This window comes from Misgurnus anguillicaudatus, chromosome 20 (genome assembly GCF_027580225.2).
Source record: "Misgurnus anguillicaudatus chromosome 20, ASM2758022v2, whole genome shotgun sequence".
NCBI classification, from domain to species: Eukaryota; Metazoa; Chordata; class Actinopteri; order Cypriniformes; family Cobitidae; genus Misgurnus; species Misgurnus anguillicaudatus.
The window spans coordinates 38,785,276-38,811,698 of NC_073356.2; the positions used below are offsets into that span (position 1 = coordinate 38,785,276).

General features: G+C 41.1%; 1 protein-coding gene across 3 annotated transcripts in view; it reads right to left on the reverse strand.

The window, feature by feature from the left end:
- Nucleotides 1-1,912: 1,912 nt before the first annotated feature.
- Nucleotides 1,913-26,423, reverse strand: part of syngap1a (synaptic Ras GTPase activating protein 1a) — a 44,879-nt gene continuing 20,368 nt past the window's right edge. Inside the window, exons 4-22 of one of the 3 annotated variants that reach the window (XM_055219809.2) lie at nucleotides 20,617-20,711; nucleotides 18,133-18,254; nucleotides 17,429-17,582; nucleotides 16,971-17,069; nucleotides 16,568-16,807; nucleotides 16,100-16,435; nucleotides 15,735-15,879; nucleotides 13,504-13,648; nucleotides 13,040-13,276; nucleotides 12,738-12,939; nucleotides 12,471-12,652; nucleotides 10,531-10,732; nucleotides 8,811-9,395; nucleotides 8,230-8,688; nucleotides 7,798-7,971; nucleotides 6,337-6,548; nucleotides 6,185-6,257; nucleotides 4,471-4,731; nucleotides 1,913-3,917 (exon numbers count right to left, since the gene is read on the reverse strand). In XM_055219809.2, the coding sequence (XP_055075784.2) occupies nucleotides 4,483-4,731; nucleotides 6,185-6,257; nucleotides 6,337-6,548; nucleotides 7,798-7,971; nucleotides 8,230-8,688; nucleotides 8,811-9,395; nucleotides 10,531-10,732; nucleotides 12,471-12,652; nucleotides 12,738-12,939; nucleotides 13,040-13,276; nucleotides 13,504-13,648; nucleotides 15,735-15,879; nucleotides 16,100-16,435; nucleotides 16,568-16,807; nucleotides 16,971-17,069; nucleotides 17,429-17,582; nucleotides 18,133-18,254; nucleotides 20,617-20,711 (3,911 nt within the window). In that variant the 3' untranslated portion in view covers nucleotides 1,913-3,917; nucleotides 4,471-4,482. The remainder of the gene's footprint in view (nucleotides 3,918-4,470; nucleotides 4,732-6,184; nucleotides 6,258-6,336; nucleotides 6,549-7,797; nucleotides 7,972-8,229; nucleotides 8,689-8,810; nucleotides 9,396-10,530; nucleotides 10,733-12,470; nucleotides 12,653-12,737; nucleotides 12,940-13,039; nucleotides 13,277-13,503; nucleotides 13,649-15,734; nucleotides 15,880-16,099; nucleotides 16,436-16,567; nucleotides 16,808-16,970; nucleotides 17,070-17,428; nucleotides 17,583-18,132; nucleotides 18,255-20,616; nucleotides 20,712-26,423) is intronic. The other 2 variants (XM_055219810.2, XM_055219811.2) reach the window with 2 other exon arrangements.

The following is a 26,423-nucleotide window of genomic DNA, read 5'->3' on the forward strand; positions in this document are numbered from 1 at the left end:
GGAGAGCTCTGCATTTAGCCAATCAGGACTGAAGAGAGCTCTGCGTTTAGCCAATCAGGACGGAGGAAAGTTCTGCATTTAGCCAATCAGGACTGAAGAGAGCTCTGCGTTTAGCCAATCAGGACTGAAGAGAGCTCTGCGTTTAGCCAATCAGGACTGAAGAGAGCTCTGCGTTTAGCCAATCAGGACTGAAGAGAGCTCTGCGTTTAGCCAATCAGGACTGAAGAGAGCTCTGCGTTAAGCCAATCAGGACTGAAGAGAGCTCTGCGTTTAGCCAATCAGGACTGAAGAGAGCTCTGCGTTAAGCCAATCAGGACTGAAGAGAGCTCTGCGTTAAGCCAATCAGGACGGAGGAAAGATCTGCATTTAGCCAATCAGGACGGAGGAAAGATCTGCATTTAGCCAATCAGTACTGAAGAGAGCTCTGCGTTTATTCAATCAGGACTGAAAAGAGCTCTGCGTTAAGCCAATTAGGACTAAGGAGAGCTCTGCGTTAAGCCAATCAGGACTGAAGAGAGCTCTGCGTTTAGCCAATCAGGACTGAAGAGAGCTCTGCGTTTAGCCAATCAGTACTGAAAAGAGCTCTGCGTTCAGCCAATCAGGACTGAAGAGAGCTCTGCGTTCAGCCAATCAGGACTGAAGAGAGCTCTGCGTTTAGCCAATCAGTACTGAAGAGAGCTCTGCGTTTAGCCAATCAGGACTGCGGAGAGCTCTGCGTTCAGCCAATCAGGACTGCGGAGAGCTCTGCGTTAAGCCAATCAGGACTGAAGAGAGCTCTGCGTTCAGCCAATCAGGACTGCAGAGAGCTCTGCGTTTAGCCAATCAGGACTGCGGAGAGCTCTGCGTTCAGCCAATCAGGACTGCGGAGAGCTCTGCGTTCAGCCAATCAGGACTGCGGAGAGCTCTGCGTTCAGCCAATCAGGACTGCGGAGAGCTCTGCGTTCAGCCAATCAGGACTGCGGAGAGCTCTGCGTTAAGCCAATCAGGACTGAAGAGAGCTCTGCGTTTAGCCAATCAGGACTGAAGAGAGCTCTGCGTTAAGCCAATCAGGACTAAGGAGAGCTCTGCGTTAAGCCAATCAGGACTGAAGAGAGCTCTGCGTTTAGCCAATCAGGACTGAAGAGAGCTCTGCGTTCAGCCAATCAGGACTGAAGAGAGCTCTGCGTTCAGCCAATCAGGACTGAAGAGAGCTCTGCGTTCAGCCAATCAGGACTGCGGAGAGCTCTGCGTTTAGCCAATCAGTACTGAAGAGAGCTCTGCGTTTAGCCAATCAGTACTGAAGAGAGCTCTGCGTTTAGCCAATCAGGACTGAAGAGAGCTCTGCGTTCAGCCAATCAGGACTGAAGAGAGCTCTGCGTTTAGCCAATCAGTACTGAAGAGAGCTCTGCGTTTAGCCAATCAGTACTGAAGAGAGCTCTGCGTTTAGCCAATCAGTACTGAAGAGAGCTCTGCATTTAGCCAATCAGTACTGAAGAGAGCTCTGCGTTCAGCCAATCAGGACTGCGGAGAGCTCTGCGTTTAGCCAATCAGGACTGCGGAGAGCTCTGCGTTAAGCCAATCAGGACTGAAGAGAGCTCTGCGTTTAGCCAATCAGGACTGAAGAGAGCTCTGCGTTTAGCCAATCAGGACTGAAGAGAGCTCTGCGTTTAGCCAATCAGGACTGAAGAGAGCTCTGCGTTTAGCCAATCAGGACTGAAGAGAGCTCTGCGTTTAGCCAATCAGGACTGAAGAGAGCTCTGCGTTCAGCCAATCAGGACTGCGGAGAGCTCTGCGTTTAGCCAATCAGGACTGCGGAGAGCTCTGCGTTTAGCCAATCAGGACTGAAGAGAGCTCTGCGTTTAGCCAATCAGTACTGAAGAGAGCTCTGCGTTTAGCCAATCAGGACTGAAGAGAGCTCTGCGTTTAGCCAATCAGGACTGAAGAGAGCTCTGCGTTTAGCCAATCAGTACTGAAGAGAGCTCTGCGTTTAGCCAATCAGGACTGAAGAGAGCTCTGCGTTTAGCCAATCAGGACTGAAGAGAGCTCTGCGTTTAGCCAATCAGGACTGAAGAGAGCTCTGCGTTTAGCCAATCAGGACTGAAGAGAGCTCTGCGTTAAGCCAATCAGGACTGCGGAGAGCTCCGCATGGGAACTGTAGGCACAGAAACACTATTCATTATATTTTTTATAACTATTATTACCTAAAATGCAGACAAAATTAATACTTTCAACATAAAATAAATACAAAGTAATTGACTCACGCACCAGTAAAGCAGCTACTGGTGTATATGATTATCATCCATCAAACATCAAGAAAAGAGAAAAACTCAAGTGACTAAAATGAGAGAAACCTTCCATCAGTAAATCTGAACTCTATGTACAGAAACCAGCAGACAGCCTCACGAAACAGCACGTGTGTGTGTGTGTGTGTGTGTTCTGTTCCAAAACCTGGTGATCCACTTGATCTCTACACTGAATAAAAACCCATGACTGTAATAAAACCTCTTGTTGCCATTACTGAAAGTGCTACTGTACATTAAAACAATAAACGTTGTGCAATATATATATATATATATATACTGTTAGGGTAAATGCATTTTCTTTACATTAAATCTTTACATATTTAAATAAATCTATTTATCTAAATGGAGATACTACAGGTCATTTATTGATCTTGTGTGGGTGCCTTACGTCATTGGTTCACGAGGGTTTGGAACAGAGCTTTAATGTGTGGCTAAATGAATTCTTGCTTGGTTAAAAAACAAATAAATAGTTGAATAGTTTAGATTTCAGTTTTTCACTCAATAAATGCAGTGTCATAACCAGCCGTGGAAAAAAATCTTGAAGGACCTTTGATATAAGATTTGATTGTAAACTTCTCTCCTCACCCATGTTTGATGTATAATACACACGAGATCGCGGTGCATACGGGTCTAGCAAAAACACGAACCAAGTGACCGACACAATTTCGCATCGCTCGTCGCTGTCGAGGCGGTTCAGGACAGGACCTTGGGTTGATGTGGAAGAGGAAGGTTTGATTGCTTTGTCACATTGCGTCTGGTTAAGACACAGCGTAATTATGAACCACACGCACAACAAACGTACACATCCATTAGTTCTCGAGAATCAAGCCCACATCGAATCACAAAGTCACCTGATAACTGATGCCAACATTAAAACCAAGATCATTTCATTACACGCAATCTTCTGCTCGTCTCTGGTTTAGATGAAGAAACTCGGTCTGTCCATCGCACGGATGAGATCGTGAGCGTCCCACTCACTCGTCCGTAAAGTCTTTCCTTGCCCTGTTTTTGAATGGAGCTCTGTAGGCACGGAGAGGAGAGCCCGCCCCCTTCTCAGGACAGGAAGAGGCGGGGATTCTGAGCGCTATGACAACGTCTCATTGGCTCAGAAAGAATCAATCGCCTCAAAACAATGTTTGAAAAGGATTGAAAAAAACAACAAGATTGTTATTGAGTTATTATTAGGAAGCTGAGGCCGCGACTGATCAACACATGCACACTAACACACGCGCACACACACACACACACACACTGAGAGAGAGTTAGAAAGAGAAAGAGTCTTTCTCTCTCTCTCTCTCTGTCTGTTTATTGTGCTGATTATCAGTGTGTGATTGTATCGATCGGCCTCACGATGCTGATTGTCGTCCATTTGGCTGAAAATTTCCCATGATGAATATATGTTTATATTATATATCAATATATAGATATATGTATAGATATATATTCTCAGCGTGTGTGTGTGTGTGTGTGTGTGTGAGAGAGAGAGAGATTATAGAGTTGGAGTTGTTCTTCCTGCTCAAGTTCCGCCTCTCTCTTCTCTCTCAGCCAATCAACATACAGTCCTGGGTTGAGGTTTAACATGTCCACTAGTCCTGCATGAGCCAATCAAGTTCCAGAATGGGCACCATAAATGGGCTGAAGAGAGAAACAAGAGGCCAAAATTATAATTCAGTGAACCTTATATTATATACAGGTCAATAATAAACTATCATTAAACACAGCTCACATCTCTTGTGTATGACTGAATGTTATGAAATTATGACCGGGTCTATCCCCCCCACATAAATATAAATTAAATAAATAAAAATAATCTAGTTTTAGAGCCACTATGATAAACACTAAATATTATCATAAATATTCTCATATCTACAAGACGTCCCTGTTTTGACTGTATGTGTTAACAATTATATTCTGATGTATAAATAAAGATGTCAGTATAGCTAAATTAATTTACCATTCACACCCGATGAGTAGATGAAATACTTTCTTACATTGAAGTAATGAGGAGGTGGGGTAAAAATTATTGTCAATGTCTTTCCATCATGAGAGTGGATAAATAAAATAACTTCTGTAGCTTTGAATCAATGTGCATTAGGAAAAGTGTCAAATAAATAAAACTGAATATAATCGATGAGTGACTCTCACACACGCACAAACATGCACGCTCGCTCTCTTTGACTTTCCATACAGCCTGACTATTCTACTCTGGCCCTTCTGCTCTCCGGGTCACCACTGCCTCTCCCGCCCGCGTGAAGCCCGGGTCACCGCCGACCTCTCTGTTGTGACTGAGGTGCAGGCGGGGGGGTAGAGGGGGCAGAGCTCCGTTCCAGGGGGAACTGACGGAGGAACCGCCCAGAGATGAAACACCTGAGCTGGGCTTCACCGTCACAACAGCCTCCCCTACTGGAAGCAGACACGAATCATTCGAACCCAAGGAGAACAGATCGTCCTATCAGAGAGAAGAGAACCACATGCGGTACAGAAGCTGAACCAACGTGAGAAGACCAGAAGAACAGAGAGAAGAAGAGACGGACAGATGAAAGAGGTGCCGAAAGGATTTTATTTCTCCTGCTGAATTGAGATGAATAGATGTGTGATAAATCTCTCATCTGACTTCAAAGTAGAACTGCAACTAACCATTATCTTTAGAATCGATTAATCTGGCAATTATTTTTTCTATTAATCGACTTATCTGATAAAAACCTGGATTTCCCGCTTACTTTAAAACACATACGTAGTTTAAATACTATTTTTTATAAAAACAACAATTAAACAAATACAAACTCATTAATATTGAAGGATTTTTTAACCTGCATTCATTTGCGCTTTTCATTCCGTCACTGACTTGTCAGGGTTGCCAGATCCACGTAACAAAACCAGCCCAATGGACATTCCAAATTAGTCCAAAAGCCCAAATACCAACAACTAATGAATCTAAATCCCTCAATCTCTAACCTGCAAAAAGAAGCCCAACCTGCAGTTTAAAAGAAGAGGACCTGGCAACACTGCCTTGCTTTTAAACAAGCTGATTGCACAGTGAGAAGAAGAAAACAGCGCCTGACTTTAATTATAAGTGCACAGCTTGGGCTGTAATAGGAGGACGCGTGTCCATGCTGTCTGATGGTGGTGCGGGAGCCTGTGATATCACAGACCAACTGATCAATAATAAAATAATTGGTTGACAACAAATGACATTATGGATTTTTATTGATTTTATCGATTACTATAGTTGTTGCAGCCCTACTTCAGAGGATCTATTGGAATATAAACTGTTGGTTACTATGAGCTTTAATTGTGTCATGTTTCAGCCACAGAAGAAATAAAGTCACATGAGTTTGAAATGACACGATGGGAGTCACGACTTATTTGACTTCTGGTAACAAAATACAAAAACATGTAGAATGACGAAACAAACAATAATACAGAAAGAGAGAAAGTGATTAGAGGTTGCTGTGTGTCAAGCCAATCACAGGCAAGCGCTGGAGCCCGCCCCCTCTCTGAGGTCATCCTACCACTGTCAGCCAATCGGAATGCTTTAAAGAGATCAGCAATAGTTTCTCATTCACTGTTTAATCCGAACATCAGTCTGGCTGAACTACACAGCACTGCACATCTAACCCACAACTGTAAGATGCTTTGGATACTCCACTGCATCCACTGCCTTACCACACACACACACACACACACACACACACACACACACACACACACACACACACACACACACACACGCACACACACGCACATACACAACACACACAAACATGACAAACACGAATGACACAATGAGTGAGGGAAGAGTCATTGTTATCTGAATGATGCACCTGAGAGGTGACGTGTGTGTGTGTTTGTTTGTGTGTGTGTGTGTGTGCGTGTTTATGTGTGTGTGCGTGTGTACAGACCTGTTCTGTAAATATTCTGGTTTTGAGCTCTGGCATGCCACTTCCTCTCAGTTCATCCTCTACCACCATCAACCTACAACACACACAGATACACAGATTCCCAGAATGCTCTATGATCAGTACTGAAAGCGTTCATCTGGCTCATGTCTGACCTGTTAATGATGCCTTTGATCTGCGAGTCTTTCTCCATCTGCTGCATGCGCAGACGTCGCTCGCTGTCGTCCAGTCGACTCTGATACTGCAGCAGGATTTTACTGGTCTGTTGCTCCTGCGAGTGCAGACGCCGCTCATATTCCTCCAGTTTACGGTGTGACATCATCAAACGCTCCTTCAGCGAGTGAATCTCCTCTTCATACTCACGCACCTGCACATCACACGTCACGTCTCACATTTCAAACATTCACCTGCTTATTCTTATTCATCAGTGCACGTTAAATATGTTTGAGTCAAACTCTGAGATGATACTTCACACAAACGGTTTAAAACGGCAGCATTTCCATCAATAGCTGAGACAACGCTGACCTTTACACGTGTGTGGTGAGGTGTTTATGAGTGAAATACATCTCTACATGAAAGCTGGCTGTAATAAGAGTAGGGAAGCAAAATTTCAGAAATTATCAAGGCTGGAAACTTTCCATGGGAATTACCGGGAAAATAAGGAAATTAACAGGAATTTAAGGAAATTAATGGGAATATATGAGAATTAACGGAAATATAAGGGAATTAACAGGAATAAATAGGAATATATTGGAATTAACGGAAAATAAGGGAATTATTGGGAATATATGGGAATTAACAGGAATATAAGGGAATTAACGGAATATAAGAGGATAACAAGAATATATGGGAATTAATGGGAATAAATTGGGAATTATCCTCCATTTTCCAGGCCTTGCCTACCAAAGAAGCCACACTTGCTGCATTTAAGCCTACATCAAGACAAGTAAGTTTAATTATAAATCTAGCATAAATATATTTGATCTATGGTATTTTAGTTTGTATATGTGTTTCCATGGGAATTACCGGGAATATAAGAGAATAAACAGGAATGTAAGGGAATTAACGGGAATACATGGGAATTAACAGAATAAACAGGAATATAAGGGAATTAGCAGGAATATAAGGGAATTTACGTGAATATATGGAAATATAAGGGAATTTACTGTATGAAAATTAACAGAATTAACGGGAATAAACAGGAATATCGGGAATAAATTGGGAATATCCTCCATTTTCCAGGCCTTTACTACCACAGAAGCCACACTTGCTGCATTTAAGCCTACATCAAGACAAGTAAGTTTAATGATAAATCTAGCATAAATATATTTGATCTATGGTATTATAGTTTGTATGAGTTTATATAAATTTCCAAATAATTCCCATAAATTCCTGTTAAGTTTCTAATTTGGAAATATTAGCAAATTTCACAAGATTAAGTTCAAATGGAAATTTACCAGAAACTTCCCAACCCTAAATAAGAGAAGCTGAAAGTTCACAAAAAAGTGAATAATGTTAAAGTTCAGCATCTTATACCTTCTAACATCTGCTTCACTACACACACTGTACTGTTTATATTGTGTATAAAGTGTAGATGGCGTTAAAAAAACACAGACCCGGTCCAGGCGAGATTCATCCATGCTCTTCGAGTGTTCCTTTAGTTTAAAATCCTCACGGTCCACACGGAGGCTCTCGATGTCTGCAGACAGGTGTGGCATGTTGGAGACCCAGGCCACCGTACGCTCGGACGCAGCTGTGGGAGTATTGAGGGTGGACGGAGATTTGGAGCCCTGAAGAAAATACACAATGAGAAAACGATGAGACAGACGTGTATAGAAATATATCAACATGTCTGTTGACAGCTCAAAAGACGCCTCTATAAGCCATGTCAAACTAGTTTCAGACAATTAGATATTATTAAGACTCGTTAAGCAACTGAGCAGCTAGGGTGAAGATTTGAAACATATCAGGGACATACAGACACTCCCATCACTAACCAGGTAACAGTGTTTGATAAGTAAGTCAATTAAACTCAACATTTGACTGACTTGTTTGTTCATGGTCGGCTTCAGTAAATGTTGTTGGTTTGTCTGCTGCGCAGGTTTGGCCGGCTGGTTGCTCTGTGTGTTTTCGGCATTCTCGTTAGCGCTCCCCTGAGCGGTTGCGTTCTCGGCAGCTGTGCTGGACTGATGTGGCAGTCCGGGGGCGGGACTATCCTTCACTGACAGCTGCTGCCTCGGGGCCTGCCTCGCCCCGAAGCTGGACTCGGGCGACTGCAGAAGGTTCCCGCTCTGAGGACGGGCCTTGGGTGGCGTGGAGTTTACGGCCGAGCTGATGGACAGCTGGTGGGAGGGCTGAGGCTTTACGCGTTGAGCGGGAGAAGGAGCCACCGAGGCCTGACGGACAGGATGAATGGTGGTCGGAGGAGTGGCCAGAGAAGCGGGCGTGCCAGTGCCGGTTGCCGTCTGTGGGGCAATGCCCATTAAAACCTGCTGCTGAAGATTCTCCTGATAGGAAACGGAAAGGGAGAGACTTTCAATCGCAAACTGTTCCACCCGCCACTAGATGACAAAAAACCCTTTCGACATAAAGTGTAGTCGCTCTATAAACACCTCATGAATCATATTACCTGCACCTGCAGCGAGAGCTGTCTGCGGGCATAATCGGCCTGGTTGTGGCGCGTGTAGTCGTCGCTGTAGCTGTGCGAGTGGACGATGTTGGGCTGCACCAGGCTGTTCTGCGCGCGCAGAGCCGACAGGTCTTCGCTGCGAGAGAAGCCGCTGTGTCCGAACGTCGGCATGCCGAATCCCGCGTGGCCGTTCTCGGTTTCGGGAGCCAACAGCAGGGGGGGTGGTGCCGCGGCGGGGGCGTGGGGCGGCGTGTGGTACTGCGGCCCGTCGGAAGCCAGGTGAAACAGAGGGTTCTGGAAGGAAAGAGGCACGTGCATGGCGGCCGCCTGCTGTTGCTGCTGCTGGGACAGCGAGTCCGTCGTCAGGCCGCCCGAGTGACTTAGACGCAAACCGCCCGACATGCTCGACGCGCCCGACCCTGCCGAAACACGACCTCCGGCCCTGAGAGGACCGAACCCGGCCAGCCCGGCGAGAGACCCCTGAGACGAGTTGAGCATATCGTTGACGGAGTGCAGGTTCGACACGCTGTTGATGCGAGAGTCCTGAAGGTCCATCATAGAAACGCTCTTATTTACACTGAGAACCTGAGATGCAAAAACACACACAAGAAAAACACATTTATATTTTATATTCTAGTTGCTTGTTATTCAGATGCTAGCAGCAGGGTTCCTGCAGGTTTCACCAAGTCAAATTTAAGACTTTTTAAGACCTTTTTAAGACCATTATGAGTGAAATTTAAGACCAAAGCGGCACAATGATCTCAGAAATTCTCAAAACATTATATTTTTATTATATCTTTGTTTATTTATTTATTTTTTATTTTTTTTGACCAATAAAATCCACTAATATGGGAAGATCAGTATGGTCAGCTGCTGATATGTGCCTTGTTAACATGTTTTACACTTTCTCCACCCATACGTTATGTGCATAAATATGCGCTATACCGCCATCGCATTTATTCCCCTCTCTAATTACACAATAATGAAATGAAAAGGAAATTTACTATTAAAAGGCTGTTCGTGGTTTGTTGTGTGTTGCAAACAAGGCCGTTTCTAAATCCGAAGGCTCTAGCCTCCAGAGGTAGCATTGGTAGGCTGCATATGAAAATTTGACTCATTGTTGATGGCGCGGGACTTGACGGCCTGACTGTTAAAGTTGATTTTCAATAAAGCAGTGTTGATTTTTTTGCTTCTGGGTCCTCTGTTTCAGAACCTTGCAAATGCTCTGGTAAGCCACGGGCTAGTTGGTTAAATTAACACAGAAAAGATTTTTCTCGCCAAACCTACAGTATACAGTCGGATAACAACACCTGAAATATAGCTTATTCCTCCGTCACTGATGAGTTCTACAGCATTTTAATTTACCATTTTATTTTTTTTCGGACAACCTTTTCGGGAATAAATGGAGTTAAGAAATTTAAGACTTGGGTTAATTAAATTTAAGACCTAGGGTGAAAATCTGGCCATTTTTAAGACTTTTTATGGCCTTAAATTTAACTTTCTAAATTTCAGACTTTTTAAGACTTTTTAAGACCCCGCGGGAACCCTGTAGCAGATTCACTGCATCTCCTTTACACACCATTGTGACATCATTAGTGATAATTTCTAAGAGATTTGAACTTTAAACGTGAGCAAAATAACTCCACTCATGATATCAGACACAACTTCACAATAGAAAAAAATATACAACACAGAGGTGTGTGTGTGTGTGTGTGTTTACCTTTGGGTCTGGATCAGTGATGTCAGAGCTGCTAGTGCAGTAGGCGGGGCTTGAGCGTGCAAGAGGAGGGCGGCTCACATAAAAAACATCTTTGTTTCCACGGTGATCACGCTCCGAGAAAGCAGCCATTCCAGGATGAGACAGAACTCCACTGCCGGACAAACCGGCTGTCGGAGACGGGAGACGAGAGACGTCTATAGAGCTAAAAACACACACAGAATTAGTGAAATTCAGTAGTACATAAATTCTGTAAAATCTTACTGTGCCTTTATCTATTACTAAAGGTGGGCAATATGATCAAAATCTTATATCACAATAGGATTAATTTTATATCATGGACATATATATTAGAGCTGTCAGTCACACAAAGTATTTAATTTTGATTAATTGCACGTTTTTATCTGTTAAACCTTAATTTAACACTTTTCAAGTTTTTAATACTCTAATCAACATGGATGTGGACAAATATAGATGCTTTATGCAAATGACAGATTTTTTGCATCGACAGAAGCATCAGTCATTGTTTTGTATATGAATTTTCCTTTCAGAAAACATTCACTTAAGACATAACAGATATATTTGCATGAATGCTTCTTAAAACTGATATTTTGAAACTGTAATTCTGTGTAGATGTTTATATATCAGGGTCTGTGTGCTTCAGATCTGTCAGTGCGAGTAAGATCGTTTTTGAGTATTATCTCTCTTAATAACAATTTTAACATCAATCAAGTCCTGAACTTTATTTTCTAATTCCTGAATGTTTTAAAACCCAAACCAAAATGTCAGATGCGCAAGTGGATGCAGACACATCCTTTATGTATTAGTTATGCGTTTAGGACGATACACCTCTCAGAAAACATACAAATAAAGATCATTTTTGATGTTCAAACGACCATTTAGTGCATTGGATTCGCTAGATGAGGGCTTAATTAACTTATTTTTATGAAAACATCCATATCATTTAGACAGCAATGGTCACATTTACTGTCTAATGGGGCATACACACCAAACGCGAGTTTAACCATTTGCGTGAGTAGATTACATACAAAGTCAATGCAAAGATGCCATCAAACGCGTCCTCGCGTGGGGAGATGCGAATGATTCAATATGGGCGGCGTGTTTGCCACAAAAACACGCGCTATTCGCCTCAAACGGACGCGTCTTCGCCCAAGTTAAAAATATTCAACTCGAGCAAAAAATTTGCATGACACAAAGTTAAATCCCGCGAGTAATCTAGAGCAAGTAACGCGATGCCCCGTGTTTGGTGTGTACGTAGCATAAGGCTGCATCTCAATTATTTCAACTATGGGCTTGGCCAAGGGTCAGACAGAAATTGAGCGTTGCATTATTGGACGTTAATAAAATTAAAATGAATTTGGGTTAACGTGTTAATTTTGACAGTCCTAATATAAATATATATCTTATTAAATGTAGAAAAGTGATTTAGTTAAGAGCTTTGAGAGGTTTTCTCTAAATTCTGTTTGATTAACACCAGTGACAGACATGAGCAAAGTAACTTCCCCTTTAAGACCAAAGTCCAGATCTAATATACTGCTATACATGTGTTTGCTTTTTCAGCTGTTCACTTTGTCTTAAGAGCTAAGTGGTCACGTTTATGAGGATACTTGCAAAGATGCGAATTTTGATGCATATGTGTATTTAAGACCAATAAAGTGGCAAAAATGCTCATGAGCTCAATGTGCAGTGGATGTGTGACTTACACGCTGCTCTCACATAGAAACAGCACACGCATCTGTTGTTTGTGTTTTAACAGTTTAGAATCACTTGTTTTAAAACTATGGTGCTTAAATACGTGTACAAATGTTAAGTTATCTTGACCAGGCGCAGCAACGGTTTATCCTCCACCCCTAAGTTACATACCAAGGTAAATATAATCATGTATAACAGCATTTAAACAAAGAGAGAGAAAGATGGGTAACCTGTTAAGGTCTCTCATCATGAGGCTCTGGAAGTCATTGGTAGCGAGTCGACTGAAGGCGGGCCGTGACAGGTAACGTTCAGGTGGTTGATGACTGGCCTGACGGTGCAGCTGGGGGTTCCGCAGTGCCACGCTGATGTCATTCAGTAACCGTGGCAACGGCCCCAATTTAAGTATGGCATCCTGAAACAACAGAAGTTCATGCACGTTTGATAACATCCTCATGGACTCATCGCGATACTACTGAAGGATTTATAAACGTCATTACCTTACTGAGCTGGGCCATGACCTCCCAGAGTAAACTGTGAAGTATGGAAAGCTCTCGGCCCAAATCAATGTAACCTTCAAACGCTCCGGCGTTACTCACGCACTCCAGATTAGAGATCTCATAGAGAAACTGCTGCATGGAGCCCCACTCCATCTCCAAAAACTCATTCATGAAACTCATATAATCCTCCTTACCACTAAACCTGCAGACACAAACATTTACATCAAAACACAGCGTGAGAACTGTACTCGACAGAAGTGATGGTTAACATGTATATGTGAGACGGATGAGACTAAACTGACTTTGAAAAGCTGGCCAGACTCTGGACGACCTTGGCGATGAGCGTAAGGGTTCGTGATGTGCGTTCAGATGGATACTCTTGTGTCAGGTTAAACAGAGATGGAGACATGATGGCAGGACACAGGAAGCGCAGGAAGAGAGACGAGCTGATGAGACGATCGGCGATGTCTTCTCGACCGCGCTCGGCACAACGGACTCGCCATGATGCGAAAACCTCCTTCAGTTCCCGAGGAAACACACTGTACAAAAACATGAATACCTGTGAAGACGTCTCCATAGCTCTTTATCATTTTCATTCACGATCTAAACTTAAAATCATAAAAATCTCTTCTATATGACAGAAGGTCAAATGTTTCACATTGATTGCAGGGTTGTTAAAATGTTGGTTTTGTTTTGATTTTAACCTGGTATGATCATTTCTTTCTATTTAGTTCTGATGGTGATCTAGTAAGACTGATGAACCGACCAATGAGAGTTGATGATCTTGCAGAGCGCCAGCTCGCAGCACATACGCAGATTAGCCTGATGATCCACCAACACAGATGGAGGAGTCCTCATTGGATCCACTTCACAGTTCTCCTCCGACTCATACAGAGCACGAATGAACTCACCTGAACACATGAACAACATCTCAGTTATTATCACATCATACAGACAGACAGACAGACAGTGTCATGATTGTCTGTACTAGTGTTGGCTGATATTCTCTTGGTGAGATCGTCCTATCATCAGCATGTGAGATTGCAGATACATGACAGTATTAGGGGGCGGGACAATAGTTTACTTTTTGATTTATTAGTTCATTTTTTATTATTTATGACAAGTTACTTAACCCTTATCTGTTGTTGGGGATGTTTTCATTCACTAAGGGTTTGTTTTTAAGTCTTAAAGGTATAGTGGAAGATTTTCTTTTTCCGGGTGGATCATCAAGACTATTGGTCATCCCAGTTGTCAATCATTCTGATGATGTGTTGACATAAGGCCGTCGTACGTGCTCGTCCCTAGGTTCGCTTTCTGCACATGCGCACTTTCAGGTGTATATGTGTATTGAGCTACAGTTTCAGCCATTCATTGAAGCTTGTGTGTTTTTTCAAAATGCCTGAGGGTCACAAGAGAAAAAGTGTTTACGAATTGTATGACAAGAAGAAAGAAACAAAACCAGAGTGTTTTTGGGAGAATATTTCACACAGGTTGGGCTTCCCATTTGAAGTTTTTACTCGACAGGTAAAGTTTGTCATGCTATTTGGAGAAATCTATTTAAAATCACTGCTAGTAAAAGTTGATGTAAGCTATGATTACCGATGCTAGCCCTGGCTAGTCACGAACCGCACAGACACGGTAAACATCTCAATGTATGAGCCATGCCGACAGCAACTTGTAAACAGAGCGAAGAGAAGAACTAGACTCGTGCATGCTCTCTCTCGTGCACACGTTTAATAGGCGTTCCCACTCTGGAGCAGGCAGGGTGTTGCGCATGTGCATTTTTTTAAGAAAGTGGAGGGGCGGTTTTTTAAAAAAAAAAAGCATGAAAATCTTCCGCTATACCTTTAATTTGGTCACAACTTTCTCTGTGTTTCAGCAACTGGAATGATTTTTGGTGACAAATCTTAAATTGACACATTTTTTTGAAAAAATGCTTTGCCTTGCACAGGCCTTCTAAAGGGTTAATAGTGCCACATGGGGATCAACAGTAAAAATGACAAATTTGACACTTTGCAAAAGGAAAAAACACCAACAATCAAGAATGCATGATAATAAGGTGTCATGTGGTTACAATGGAAGTCAATAGGGCAAAAACAGCCACTAAGAATAAATGAGGGAGGAAAAAAACTGATGTTGCACAAAAACTAAAAATGCATCAAAGGCAATGTTTTTACCCATCTTCGAAATGCCCAAGACTGTGAAAAAGGTAAAAAAAAATCCAGTCCACAATCACTTTTTATACTGAAAATCTGTCATTTTGTGTGTCCCCCAAAATCATTGACACCACTGAACTTGGCAATTTTCTAAATATTTGGTAGTTTTGAACAGTACTGGGGTTGATTGACAGATTTATGCAAAAAAATGTGAAAAAAAATATTCATCTGATGCATTTTTTCAGCCATTTAGTTTGTGGATGTTTTCATCCACTAACAACACGAAAGGGTAGTAGATTTTGAACGATGCACAAGGGTTAATTGGTGGACAATAAGAAGCTGATTTACTCTAAGAGCAACACTATCACCACCGCAACCTTCTTAAAACTGATGCCATTAATCCGAGCATGTCATTAAAGCCCAAACGCTCTGAAATTTCAGGGAGCAGGAACAATAACTCGCTGGTTTTAAACCCCTGAGTGCCTAACAACCTCTCTAGTGGAAATGTCAGAGCCGCGCGTATTACAAGTTCATATGGTGAGAAGAGTCCCGAGTCATGCGTCTTATAAATTCAGGTGCTAAAAGGAGTCCATGCCGCACACATTCAGGTCCGAGCAAAAGAGTCCAAGACGCGCACATTAAGTCCAGGTGCGTGCGAGAAGAAATCTGTGCGCATTACAAACTCTCTCTTGCGCAAAGTGAAGCCCACAAACCCTCTCATGTGAGGAAAAGCATGCAATGTGCATGTTAATCTATGATGATAATGATAATAACGATCGTCATAAAAAGCCCGCTATCAGCCATATATCTGACTATTGGCACAACCCTAGTCTGTACGCACCTATGGTGTCTTTTAGATATCGATGTGCGATGAGCTTCAGGAACTCCTCAATGGCTTTGGTGGCCAGCGTGTTCTCTCTGAAGATCAGATGCTCACGGTCAATAAAACGATCCACCTCACTCATCGCCATGTCAGACAGGAAGTCCTAAAACAGACACAGGAAGTGCTGAGTGAGTTTAATACACAACTTTGGATGGAAACATACTCTCAATACATTACATCAGTTTTATAGTTGATGAAATCCGAAACATTATAAAAGTAAAACGTCAGAATAAAAGTATCATACCATCTGAAATGAAATCTATCTTATAGAATATAAACTGAGGAAATGATGTCAGTGAGGAGGGGGCGGAGTCATGACTGACCTTAGCTTTTCCTGTACTCTGTAGGATGTGTACGAGCGCACACGCCACCTCTTCTTTACTCTTCACGCTCAACAGAGGCTCCAGGACTCCACACAATGTCCTGTAGTTATTGGTGACGTACTCGGCAAACTCCTTGTAAAGCTCCATAGGGAGGATGTTCATGGTCTGATAGCGAGATTTGAGTCGCAGGGAGGCGTTAATGATTTTGCCACCGCTGACTCCGCCCCCTTTGGCCAGAACACTGGGCTGAATGACGGGATACCACTGCTCCACAAACTGACGGCCTGTTATACTGGAGATAGGGATGCTGACCAGACCCAGATATGTGCTCTTCTCCTGTTAACACACACATAAACACACATTATTACCTGCAGCTGACAGTCAAGAGTCAAATATCAAAGTTAAATTTCATTTTCACACAGAGATTCTTGAATATGTTAAAGTACTGTGCTATATAATGACTCTCACCTTTCGTCTCTTCTTGTCCGTCTCTTTGTACAGGTGTAACCTCAGACTGCGGATGGCAGGCAGATTATTAAACTCAAAGTGTTCGCCCCAGAAGACCGTATCCGTTCGTGGTTTGCTGGTGGTTCGAGCGTACAGCATATCATCCAGACACAGCTCACAGTAATAGCGCTTTTTAGCTGGAAGATCTCTGGCCTCGATGATCCAGAGCTTCAGTACGTTATCCACACGTCGACTGTTGTCCTGTACCACACAATTAATCCCAATAAAAAAAGTGCCTAATGGAAACATCTCCACATTTAAACTGATGCTTTTACGAAGATATTAACTATCTGCTCTGTTTAAGGAGCTTTAAAGTTTTGTACGTTTCCAGAAAGATCATCAGACGTCACATCGCTCTCAATACCTTGTTGGGTTTCACGGCACGCTGCAGGTTTTCGATCCATTTGTCTCTCTCAGCCGCAGAACGACATGCGAAACATTTAGTGCCTGATGCAGTGGTTACCTAAAGACACAGATTCATACTGAAGGTCAAAAATAAAGAGCTCAGACACTCAAGTGGCATTCATAATACTGATAACTATAGAATCAAAGTGAATGTCAACATGTGCATGTGATTTATACACAAACGTACAATAAATGCAGTAATATGAATATGTTAATGTTTCAGATCACACCTAAATATTAAACAGGATTATAATCAGATGTGAGTTGACACTTAATGTTACGATTGGCAAGGTACAGCACAATACATTCATTTCTTTATTGACATCATTCCTATGGCTATATTTAAAGTGAGATCAGGTTCATCTAAACATATATTGAGGGTAGTTCAGTGGGCAGCATAAACACACACACACAAACCTCGAAACAGTACTCCTGACCGAGTATACTGGAGTGGACGGGTTTAATGATGGCATCCTCGTCCAGCGTGAGGTCCAGAGCCTCTGCTGCACTGCTCGGAGAGAGCAGAGACTCGTGAGAGTGAGACTCTTTAAAACTCTGCATGAGACGCGTCCTGCACACATACACACACACAGACAGACAGATAGATAGAGAGAGACAGATCAAGTATTTCTATATGTGCTATACGGCTCTTTCTCTCTCTCTCTGAGTCACAACAGAATAATAGCAGAATGAGTCACATTTACTGCAGCACAAATACTGATTTAAACCACTGAGTGTGTGTTTGTGTGTGTGTAAAAGAGAGAGAGAGAGTATATATATGTGTGTGTTTGTGTGTGTACCTGGTAATTATCATGTTGTGGGGACCAATTGTCCACACAAAAATAGGAATACCAGTATTTTTGACCATGAGGAAACAAGCTTATAAATCAAACAGAATGATGTTTCTTGAAAATGTGAAGTAGTAGAAGTGTTTCTGTGATGGTTGGGGTTAGGGAATGGGGTAGGTAAGGGGAATAGAATATACAGTTTGTACAGTATAAAATGCATTACGTCTATGGAATGTCCCCACAAAACATGGAAACCAGAATGTGTGTGTGTGTGTGTGTGTGTGTGTGTGTGTGTGTGTGTGTGTGTGTGTGTGTGTGTGTGTGTGTGTGTACCTCTCCTGGTCAGCACTGCGGAATCGTGGGAGAATCATGTGTCGAAAGCTTCCAGTCCGGTCAAGTTTGGGTTGACTTTTTGCTCTTTTAATTGATCCTTTTAGACGGCGACTTAGAAAACTCTAAACACACACAGAAGATTCATGTTTTACTTTGATGTAAGTCAGGGTTCCTCAATAGGCGGCCCACAAGAAAAAAAATTGGCCCGCTAAACTCAAATATCATCAATGATTGTTATGACAATAAATCCAACGATAAAACTTTAGAAGGGACACTCCACTTTTTTTAAAATATACTCATTTTAGAGGCTCCCCTAGAGTTAAACATTTGATTTTTACACTTTTGAAATCCATTCAGCCGATCTCCGGCTCCCCTGCTGAAAAAAACAGCATCAAACCAGCATGGTAATTATGCTGGTCTATGCTGGTTTAGCTGGTGGTGGTGCTGTTTTTTCAGCAGGGTCTGGCGGTACCACTTTTAGCATAGCTTAGCGTAATTCATTGATTCTGATTATTTCTGCAAACATCGAACGTAAAGTTAATGTTAATAATTACGTTAATAGATATCGTAATTATTACAATAGATATCAACTCTTTTTACACCCTTTTTATCACCACACAGTGTTTAGTTTGGAGACAGATCAGCGTGTACTCCTCTTGCCTGTAATAATTAACTTCACATTTAATGATCAAATGATGCTTTGGCCAAACAAAAATATTTGTGACAAAAAAAAATGGTGGCAAGTTTTCTTGTAAAAGCAATTATTTTATTATTTTAGAGAAAGAAATCAGATTTTTTCGAAGCTCAGTGGAGAAGTCGTTCTTAAAGTGACAGTACTGTGAACCTGCGTTCTGTGTCATTAATGTTTATCAAACAACAGAAAACAAAGAGATAATCACTTCTGTAGCCTTGAAAAATACTCATTATATTACAATGAAGACATTGTTCTTATTTCATTAATGACTGTTCACAATGTGTAGCCTACAAACTTACAAAGAACTTGAAAGTAAACTTTTATTTGTACCACCCATACATTTTCTGATCGGAAAAATTATGCACTTGAAGAAATATGATCTAAACAGTGAGTTTTGTTAAATCACTATTAAATGTTGAGTGTGGAGATGAAAAACTGCAGCATCAGAAAGCAATAGAAGAGCAAACATTGTGATCAGTGGCGCATTGCTTTGTGTTGTTTTTAAAATTTGTCCCGTGATAAAAACTAACTGAATAACCCTGATGTTACAGTGAAACACGTGTGTCTCCAGCAGATGGCACTGAACAACTAAACATCTGTGTGTACAGCTTCATTTTTTGTTTTAGTTAAATAATTTAGCCACCTTTAAAATTTGATATGGGTCTGAAAAATGACATTAAATCAATAAACTACATTTAAAGTCTGCAAATCAAAAAAAAAAAAATCTAAATCCTGTCATGCTTCTTGTTTCAAACCCGTGTGATTTTCTTTCTTTGGTGGGACACAGGCAGATCAAATCTGAAGAATGAATTACAATTGATCATTTATAATATTTTTACTATTACACTTCAGTTGGAAGGTTATTTGTAAGTCTTGTGATATATCTTAAACCTAAAGTCATGAGTTATGATGTAAGAGGTGCATTTCTTTAACATTTAAATGAGTCAAATTAATCATTTTTATGACATCACGTGTGCTCCACAGAACATATACAGACAGTCACATGGGTTTGGATTGACATTAGTTCTGATATAATCTCCCTAACGACTAGGGTTGAGTGGGATTTATTTCAGTGAAGTTCAAACTTCTCAGTTTAACATTTGCATTTTTATAAACTAGTCAAAATAAATAAATCCTCTCTCTACTTCTCAAAACCTCCCTACGACATCCAGGGTAAAGTGTGAGCGCAAATACATACAATAAAAACAAACATACAGATGAAATTAATACGCGCTTTTCATGGTAGGGTTTTTTCAGGTTGGTCAGTAGTTTTTAAGTAAAGAAACTGAGTAAATAAAATGTAAAATAATACTGCATAGTTTTTAATGCATAATACAAATATAGACTAAACCTTATTGAAGTTATAAGTTATTCTCTCTCTCTCTCTTTCATAGCTTACTTTTGCACGGCACCCAGATCCAAAAACTACACACTTCACACAGGCCATGCGTCACGTGCTGTTTAAAGAGGAACATTTTCTAATCCTGCATACTACTTAGGGTGGATATAAACTGGGATACATGGACAGTTATCACAGAGCACAAGCGTTTATCAGCGCTCTGAGGCGTCGTTCATGATAGCAGATGTGTTTACCCACAGCCCTCACATCATGTTAACATGAGCTAAAATTAAATGACTCAATATACTTCACAGCCAACTCTTGCAAAAGCTCATATTAAAAAGGAGGTCCAGAAAGTACTTGACATACAGGAGAAGTCATTGCTCTAATTTCATCTGCACTTAAGAAAGAAAGCAAGCGTCTGCATTGTGTCAGGTGTGTCAGGACTTACAGGCTGTCGGAATGGCTGGGCAGGTGCAGTGGGCGGAGTTTCCATGCTTCTCTGCCGCGATGTGGCAAAGCTCTTCCTGCGAGCACGAGCGTGCTCTAAAACACATCAGAGAGAGAGAGAGAGAGAGAGAGAGAGAGAGAGAGAGAGAGAGAGAGAGAGAAAGAAAGAGAGAGGGAGAGAGATATGAATAATTATTGGCTCAGAGTGTAGAGGAATGCAGGACACACACAAACATACACTCGACTGCGTCTCTGTGGGTTGTTGTCAGTGTTTGTCTTGTTTTAATGGTGATTCATCCCTCAGGACACCAAACCTTTGTAGAAAGTACATTTCTGCTGCTATAAATACACACACTGCCTCCATACATGTACCCTACATACATCTCTCTCTCTCTTCAGGTACACAATGAATCTTTTCAGTATTATGATTTTAAAAATAAAAATACAAGAGTCAAAACATTTTTAGGAAACATACAGACATAAACATAGAAATACTGATCTGTTTGGTCTGTGACACATAAAATCATCTGATCAGTCACACGTGTGGTAACAATCATTGATGAAACATGAAACAGAGAAAACTACTTAAACTATATTAAACCAACAGTTTTATTTAATACATCACAGTACACCGAACAGAAGAACATTCAACGGAGAGGAACACCGAACAGAAGTACAATAAACGGAGGGGAACACCGAACAGAAGAACATTAAAACAGAGGGGAACACCAAACAGAAGAACAATAAACGGAGAGGAACACCGAACAGAAGAACAATAAACGGAGAGGAACACCGAACAGAAGAACAATAAACGGAGAGGAACACCGAACAGAAGAACAATAATCGGAGGGGAACACCGAACAGAAGAACAATAAACGGAGAGGAACACTGAACAGAAGAACAATAAACGGAGAGGAACACCGAACAGAAGAACAATAAACGGAGTGGAACACCGAACAGAAGAACATTAAAACGGAGGGGAACACCGAACAGCAGAACATTAAAACAGAGGGGAACACCGAACAGAAGAACATTAAAACGGAGGGGAACACCGAACAGCAGAACATTAAAACGGAGGGGAACACCGAACAGAAGTACAATAAACGGAGTGGAACAGCGAACAGAAGAACATTAAAACGGAGGGGAACACCGAACAGAAGAACAATAAACGGAGGGGAACACCGAACAGAAGAACAATAAACGGAGAGGAACACCGAACACAATAAACGGAGGGGAACACTGAAAAGAAGAACAATAAATGGAGGGGAACACCGAACAGAAGAACAATAAACGGAGGGGAACACCGAACAGAAGTACAATAAACGGAGGGGAACACGGAACAGAAGAGCAATAAACGGAGGGGAACACCGAAAAGAAGAACAATAAACGGAGGGGAACACCGAACAGAAGTAAAATAAACGGAGGGGAACACCGAAAAGAAGAACAATAAACGGAGGGGAACACCGAACAGAAGAACAATAAACGGAGGGGAACACGGAACAGAAGAACAATAAACGGAGGGGAACACGGAACAGAAGAGCAATAAACGGAGGGGAACACCGAACAGAAGAACAATAAACGGAGGGGAACACCGAACAGAAGAACAATAAACAGAGGGGAACACCGAACAGAAGAACAATAAACGGAGGGGAACACCGAACAGAAAAACACTAAAACGGAGAACACTAAACAGAGGAACATTAAATGCTTAGCTTTACTTGTAATGGCATTGAAACAATCTTAAAGATGTCACTGTTTTAATTTTGAAGATGTGTGATGCTGGGGTGCACTTAAAGTGGTCGATTTTCATAAACCCATTTACCAAACTTTAGTTGGTGTGTAAGGTTAGAGCATAAATAAAATGATAAAGGTCAAAGTTCAATGCCAAGCAATATATTTTCTTTAAAAGAATTCACTTTACAAGGACTATAGAGAACGCACTCAACACAACACACTAAACCAGCTACACAATCACAACGCACTAAACCAGCTATCACGACACACTAAACCAGCTACATAATCACTAAACCGGCTACACAATCACGAGTCACGCACACTAAACCAGCAACACAATCATGGCACACTAAATCAGCTACACAATCACAACACACTGAACCAGCTACACAATCACAATAAACTAAACCAGCTACACAATCAAGACACACTGAACCAGTTACACAATCACGACACACTAAACCAGCTACACAATCATGGCACACTAAACCATCTACACAATCACAACACCCTAAACCAGCTACACAATCACAACACACTAAACCAGCTACACAATCACAACACACTAAACCAGCTACACAATCACGACACACTAAACCAGCTACACAATCACAACACACTAAACCAGCTACACAATCACAATACACTAAACCAGCTACACAATCACAATACACTAAACCAGCTACACAATCACAACACACTAAACCAGCTACACAATTATGACACACTAAACCAGCTACACAATCACGACACACTAAACCAGCTACACAATCACAACACACTAAACCAGCTACACAATCACAATACACTAAACCAGCTACACAATCACAATACACTAAACCAGCTACACAATCACGACATACTAAACCAGCTACACAATCACAACACACTAAACCAGCTACACAATCAGAACTTAAAGGGGACATACCATGAAAATCTGACTCTTTCCATGTTCAAGTGCCACAACCGTGTCCCCAGTGCCTCCATCAACCCAGAAAATGTTAAAAAGATCAACCCAACAACTCAGTCCTGGTAAACCATTCTCTGCAAGCATGTGAAAAAATAGGTCATTGCAATTTGGCCCTTATTGTGATGTCAGAATAAGGTAATACCGCCCCCTTTATCTGCACTATCCAACCACAGCACAACCATTTAGTATGGAGAGAAAGAGAGAGATAAAATATTTCACAGCACAATTGAGCTTCAATTGCAACAAACCACCATCATTGTGATCAGTGGTTGCACTTCATCCGCTCATTTGCATTTTAAATGACACACCCAAAACGGCACACTTTTGCTCAGACCTATTTTAGACTTAGTTTACATCTTAAAAAAAATCTCATAATATGTCCCCTTTAAGTATTTCTGAAGGAGGGACTTCATAGAACAAGGAAGACATCAACCCGTTTTTAGGACAGAGCTATACAGATAAGTCAATTGTGTGAAAAATACCTTGTTTTTTACACACGAAACATGAACACATGTTATATTGCGCACTGTAAACACAGTCATAGCCTCAAAAACACAGAAAAAATGTCCGCTTTAATTTCTCTAAGCTTTTCACACTTCTGTTCATGGTAATATTGCAAATTCTTTATGTATAGCCAAACTCATGTATCATTTACATTACAAACAAAATTTATCTGACTTATTTACAATTTTTATGTGCATTTTTAGAATTTATGCACATCTTGCAGTTTCCATTCAGTTTTTTATCCTCCAAAATGTGCATAAAAATATGACGATGGAAACATAGCCAATGGCAGCTTTCCTCAAATAATATCATATTATCTTCCCAAAATAGAAAACAACCCAATATATCGTCCCGCTTCACAGTATTGCAACACAGCATCGCAACCCCTGTATCGTGATTTGTATCACACCGTGGAATTAATTATTAATATTAATAAGGACAATATACTGTAATCTGCATTAAAGGGCACTTTTTGTGTGTGTCCTTTAAATGCAAATGAGCTGATCTCTGCACTAAATGGCAGTGTTGTGGTCGGATAGTGTGGTTGGATAGTGCAGATTAAGGGGCGGTATTATAATAATAAGATCCCCTTCTGACATCACAAGGGGAGACACATTTCAATGAGCTATTTTTTCACATGCTTACAGAGAATGGTTTACCAAAACTAAGTTACTGGTTTGATCTGCACTGGGGACCCAATTATAGCACTTAAACATGGAAAAAGTCAGTTTTTCATGATATGTCCACTTTTAAGAAATAAAAGCCAATTTGTTAAATTATCTTCATGATAATGCACCACAAATTTCCACATAAATTCTGCTCTTCTCACTTAATGTAAGTTTATGAGATTTCTTTAAAAGTCATGCAGCAGCAGCACATCTGAAATCTGATGATCATTCATGACTCTGTAAAGCAAACAGGACGAGTTAATGCTAAAGGTTAATGTTTGGTGAATGTTAATGTTTGGTTTGTTTCGTAATAGTGATATTTGACAGATGAAACACAGATAACATGCATTTATCTCACAGTTCTCTCCGTTTCTTATTAAGTTTTTCTCAGAATTTAAGGTTGTCTTTGTTTGGTCGTCATGGAAACTGCCTCCATTTAAGCTAAAATGATACACAGACCTCAGCACACAACACTGCAAAAACACAATTACACACATGGTGACAAAGAAACCCATTAATTCATCATAAAAACCTCTGAGCTGTTCAGATTGTAAATTACACGTATAATCAAATGTGTTTAGATCATACATGTAACACACACACAACGCAACGCAATTCTAGATGTTAATGCAATGTCAGGTTGAAGTGTGTGTGTGTGTGTGGGTGGAAATAGCTGAAAGCATCACGCACGCATACACACACACACACACACACACACACACACACACACACACACACACACACACACACACACATTCAGATATAGATGTAGAGTTGAGGAAGGGTCTCAGTGTGGGTGGGTTTGAGCTGCAGCTCACGGGTATCAGAATAATAAAAGAGAGAAAACCTCCACATATCTGTGTACTTAAATCTAAAAACATATCTGAATGAAAAACACCACACAAAATACAAGTTTTGTGGATTTTAATGCATGTCTGGTTATTTATATGCTGGTGTACAATGTCTTACAAGTTTATAACTCCACTCTTGGATATAAAACACACTGATGTCTATATAAATGACACACAGAACACTAAACTAACAACAGGCCATGAAGCCACTTGAAGGTCTTTTTACAGCCATATTGATATCTGCACAACTAATAGATGTCACTGATTAACCCAAAATCTCTAAAATATTGCTTTCCATTAAGCTGCCTATGAAGGCTGTCTGAATGTGATTCCTAGAGCTGCCTTCATGCCTCCGAAGTCAAATGCCTTAGATTTCAGACGTAGCCAGCGTATCAGTTTTAAGACATTTGTATTTAAATTCATTGCTACTTTAGATGTCATCTGTCATTTTAATATCGTTTTCAGGCAAGTGATAAATAAAAGGTGAATGTGTTTTAAAGACAAAGGTAAAGCTGACCTGTAGATCCATTGCTTTGTTTAGAAACCGGGTTTAAATGGCTAAAATGTTGCAAAATCATCTTAGTTTGCTTCGCATTCACAAGGCAATATTTTCAAATGAACCAGACTTTGTTCATATAAGTCACGTGTGAGTAAACTCTTCTTTAATTGGTCAGAGTGCATCGGTTTATTTTCCTTGATTCCCCTCAAAGTTATCCATCAGGATGGACAGCAAAATTATTGTGTGGCTTTTTCGTTAAATTCATGCGTTTTAGACCACAACAATTTTTTGTTACATACAGCAAACATCACCTCACTATCTGCTTGCTACCTGACCGCTGATCAAACTGTAAAAAACCGCGATCTCTGTAGACAGCCCAGCCTCCACAAACGGCAATAACAACACAGTGGCCAAACCTAGCACCACGAAACATAACAAAGTGTTCCAGCCAATAAACAACAAGAAGGATTTGGGGGTGGGGGTTAGGCGCGTTCATGAAAGCACGGAAAGGAGAGGGAGGAGTTAGCTACACTGTTTGTTTGGAAACAGTTCAAACATCAACAAAAAGTGACGTCGCACAGA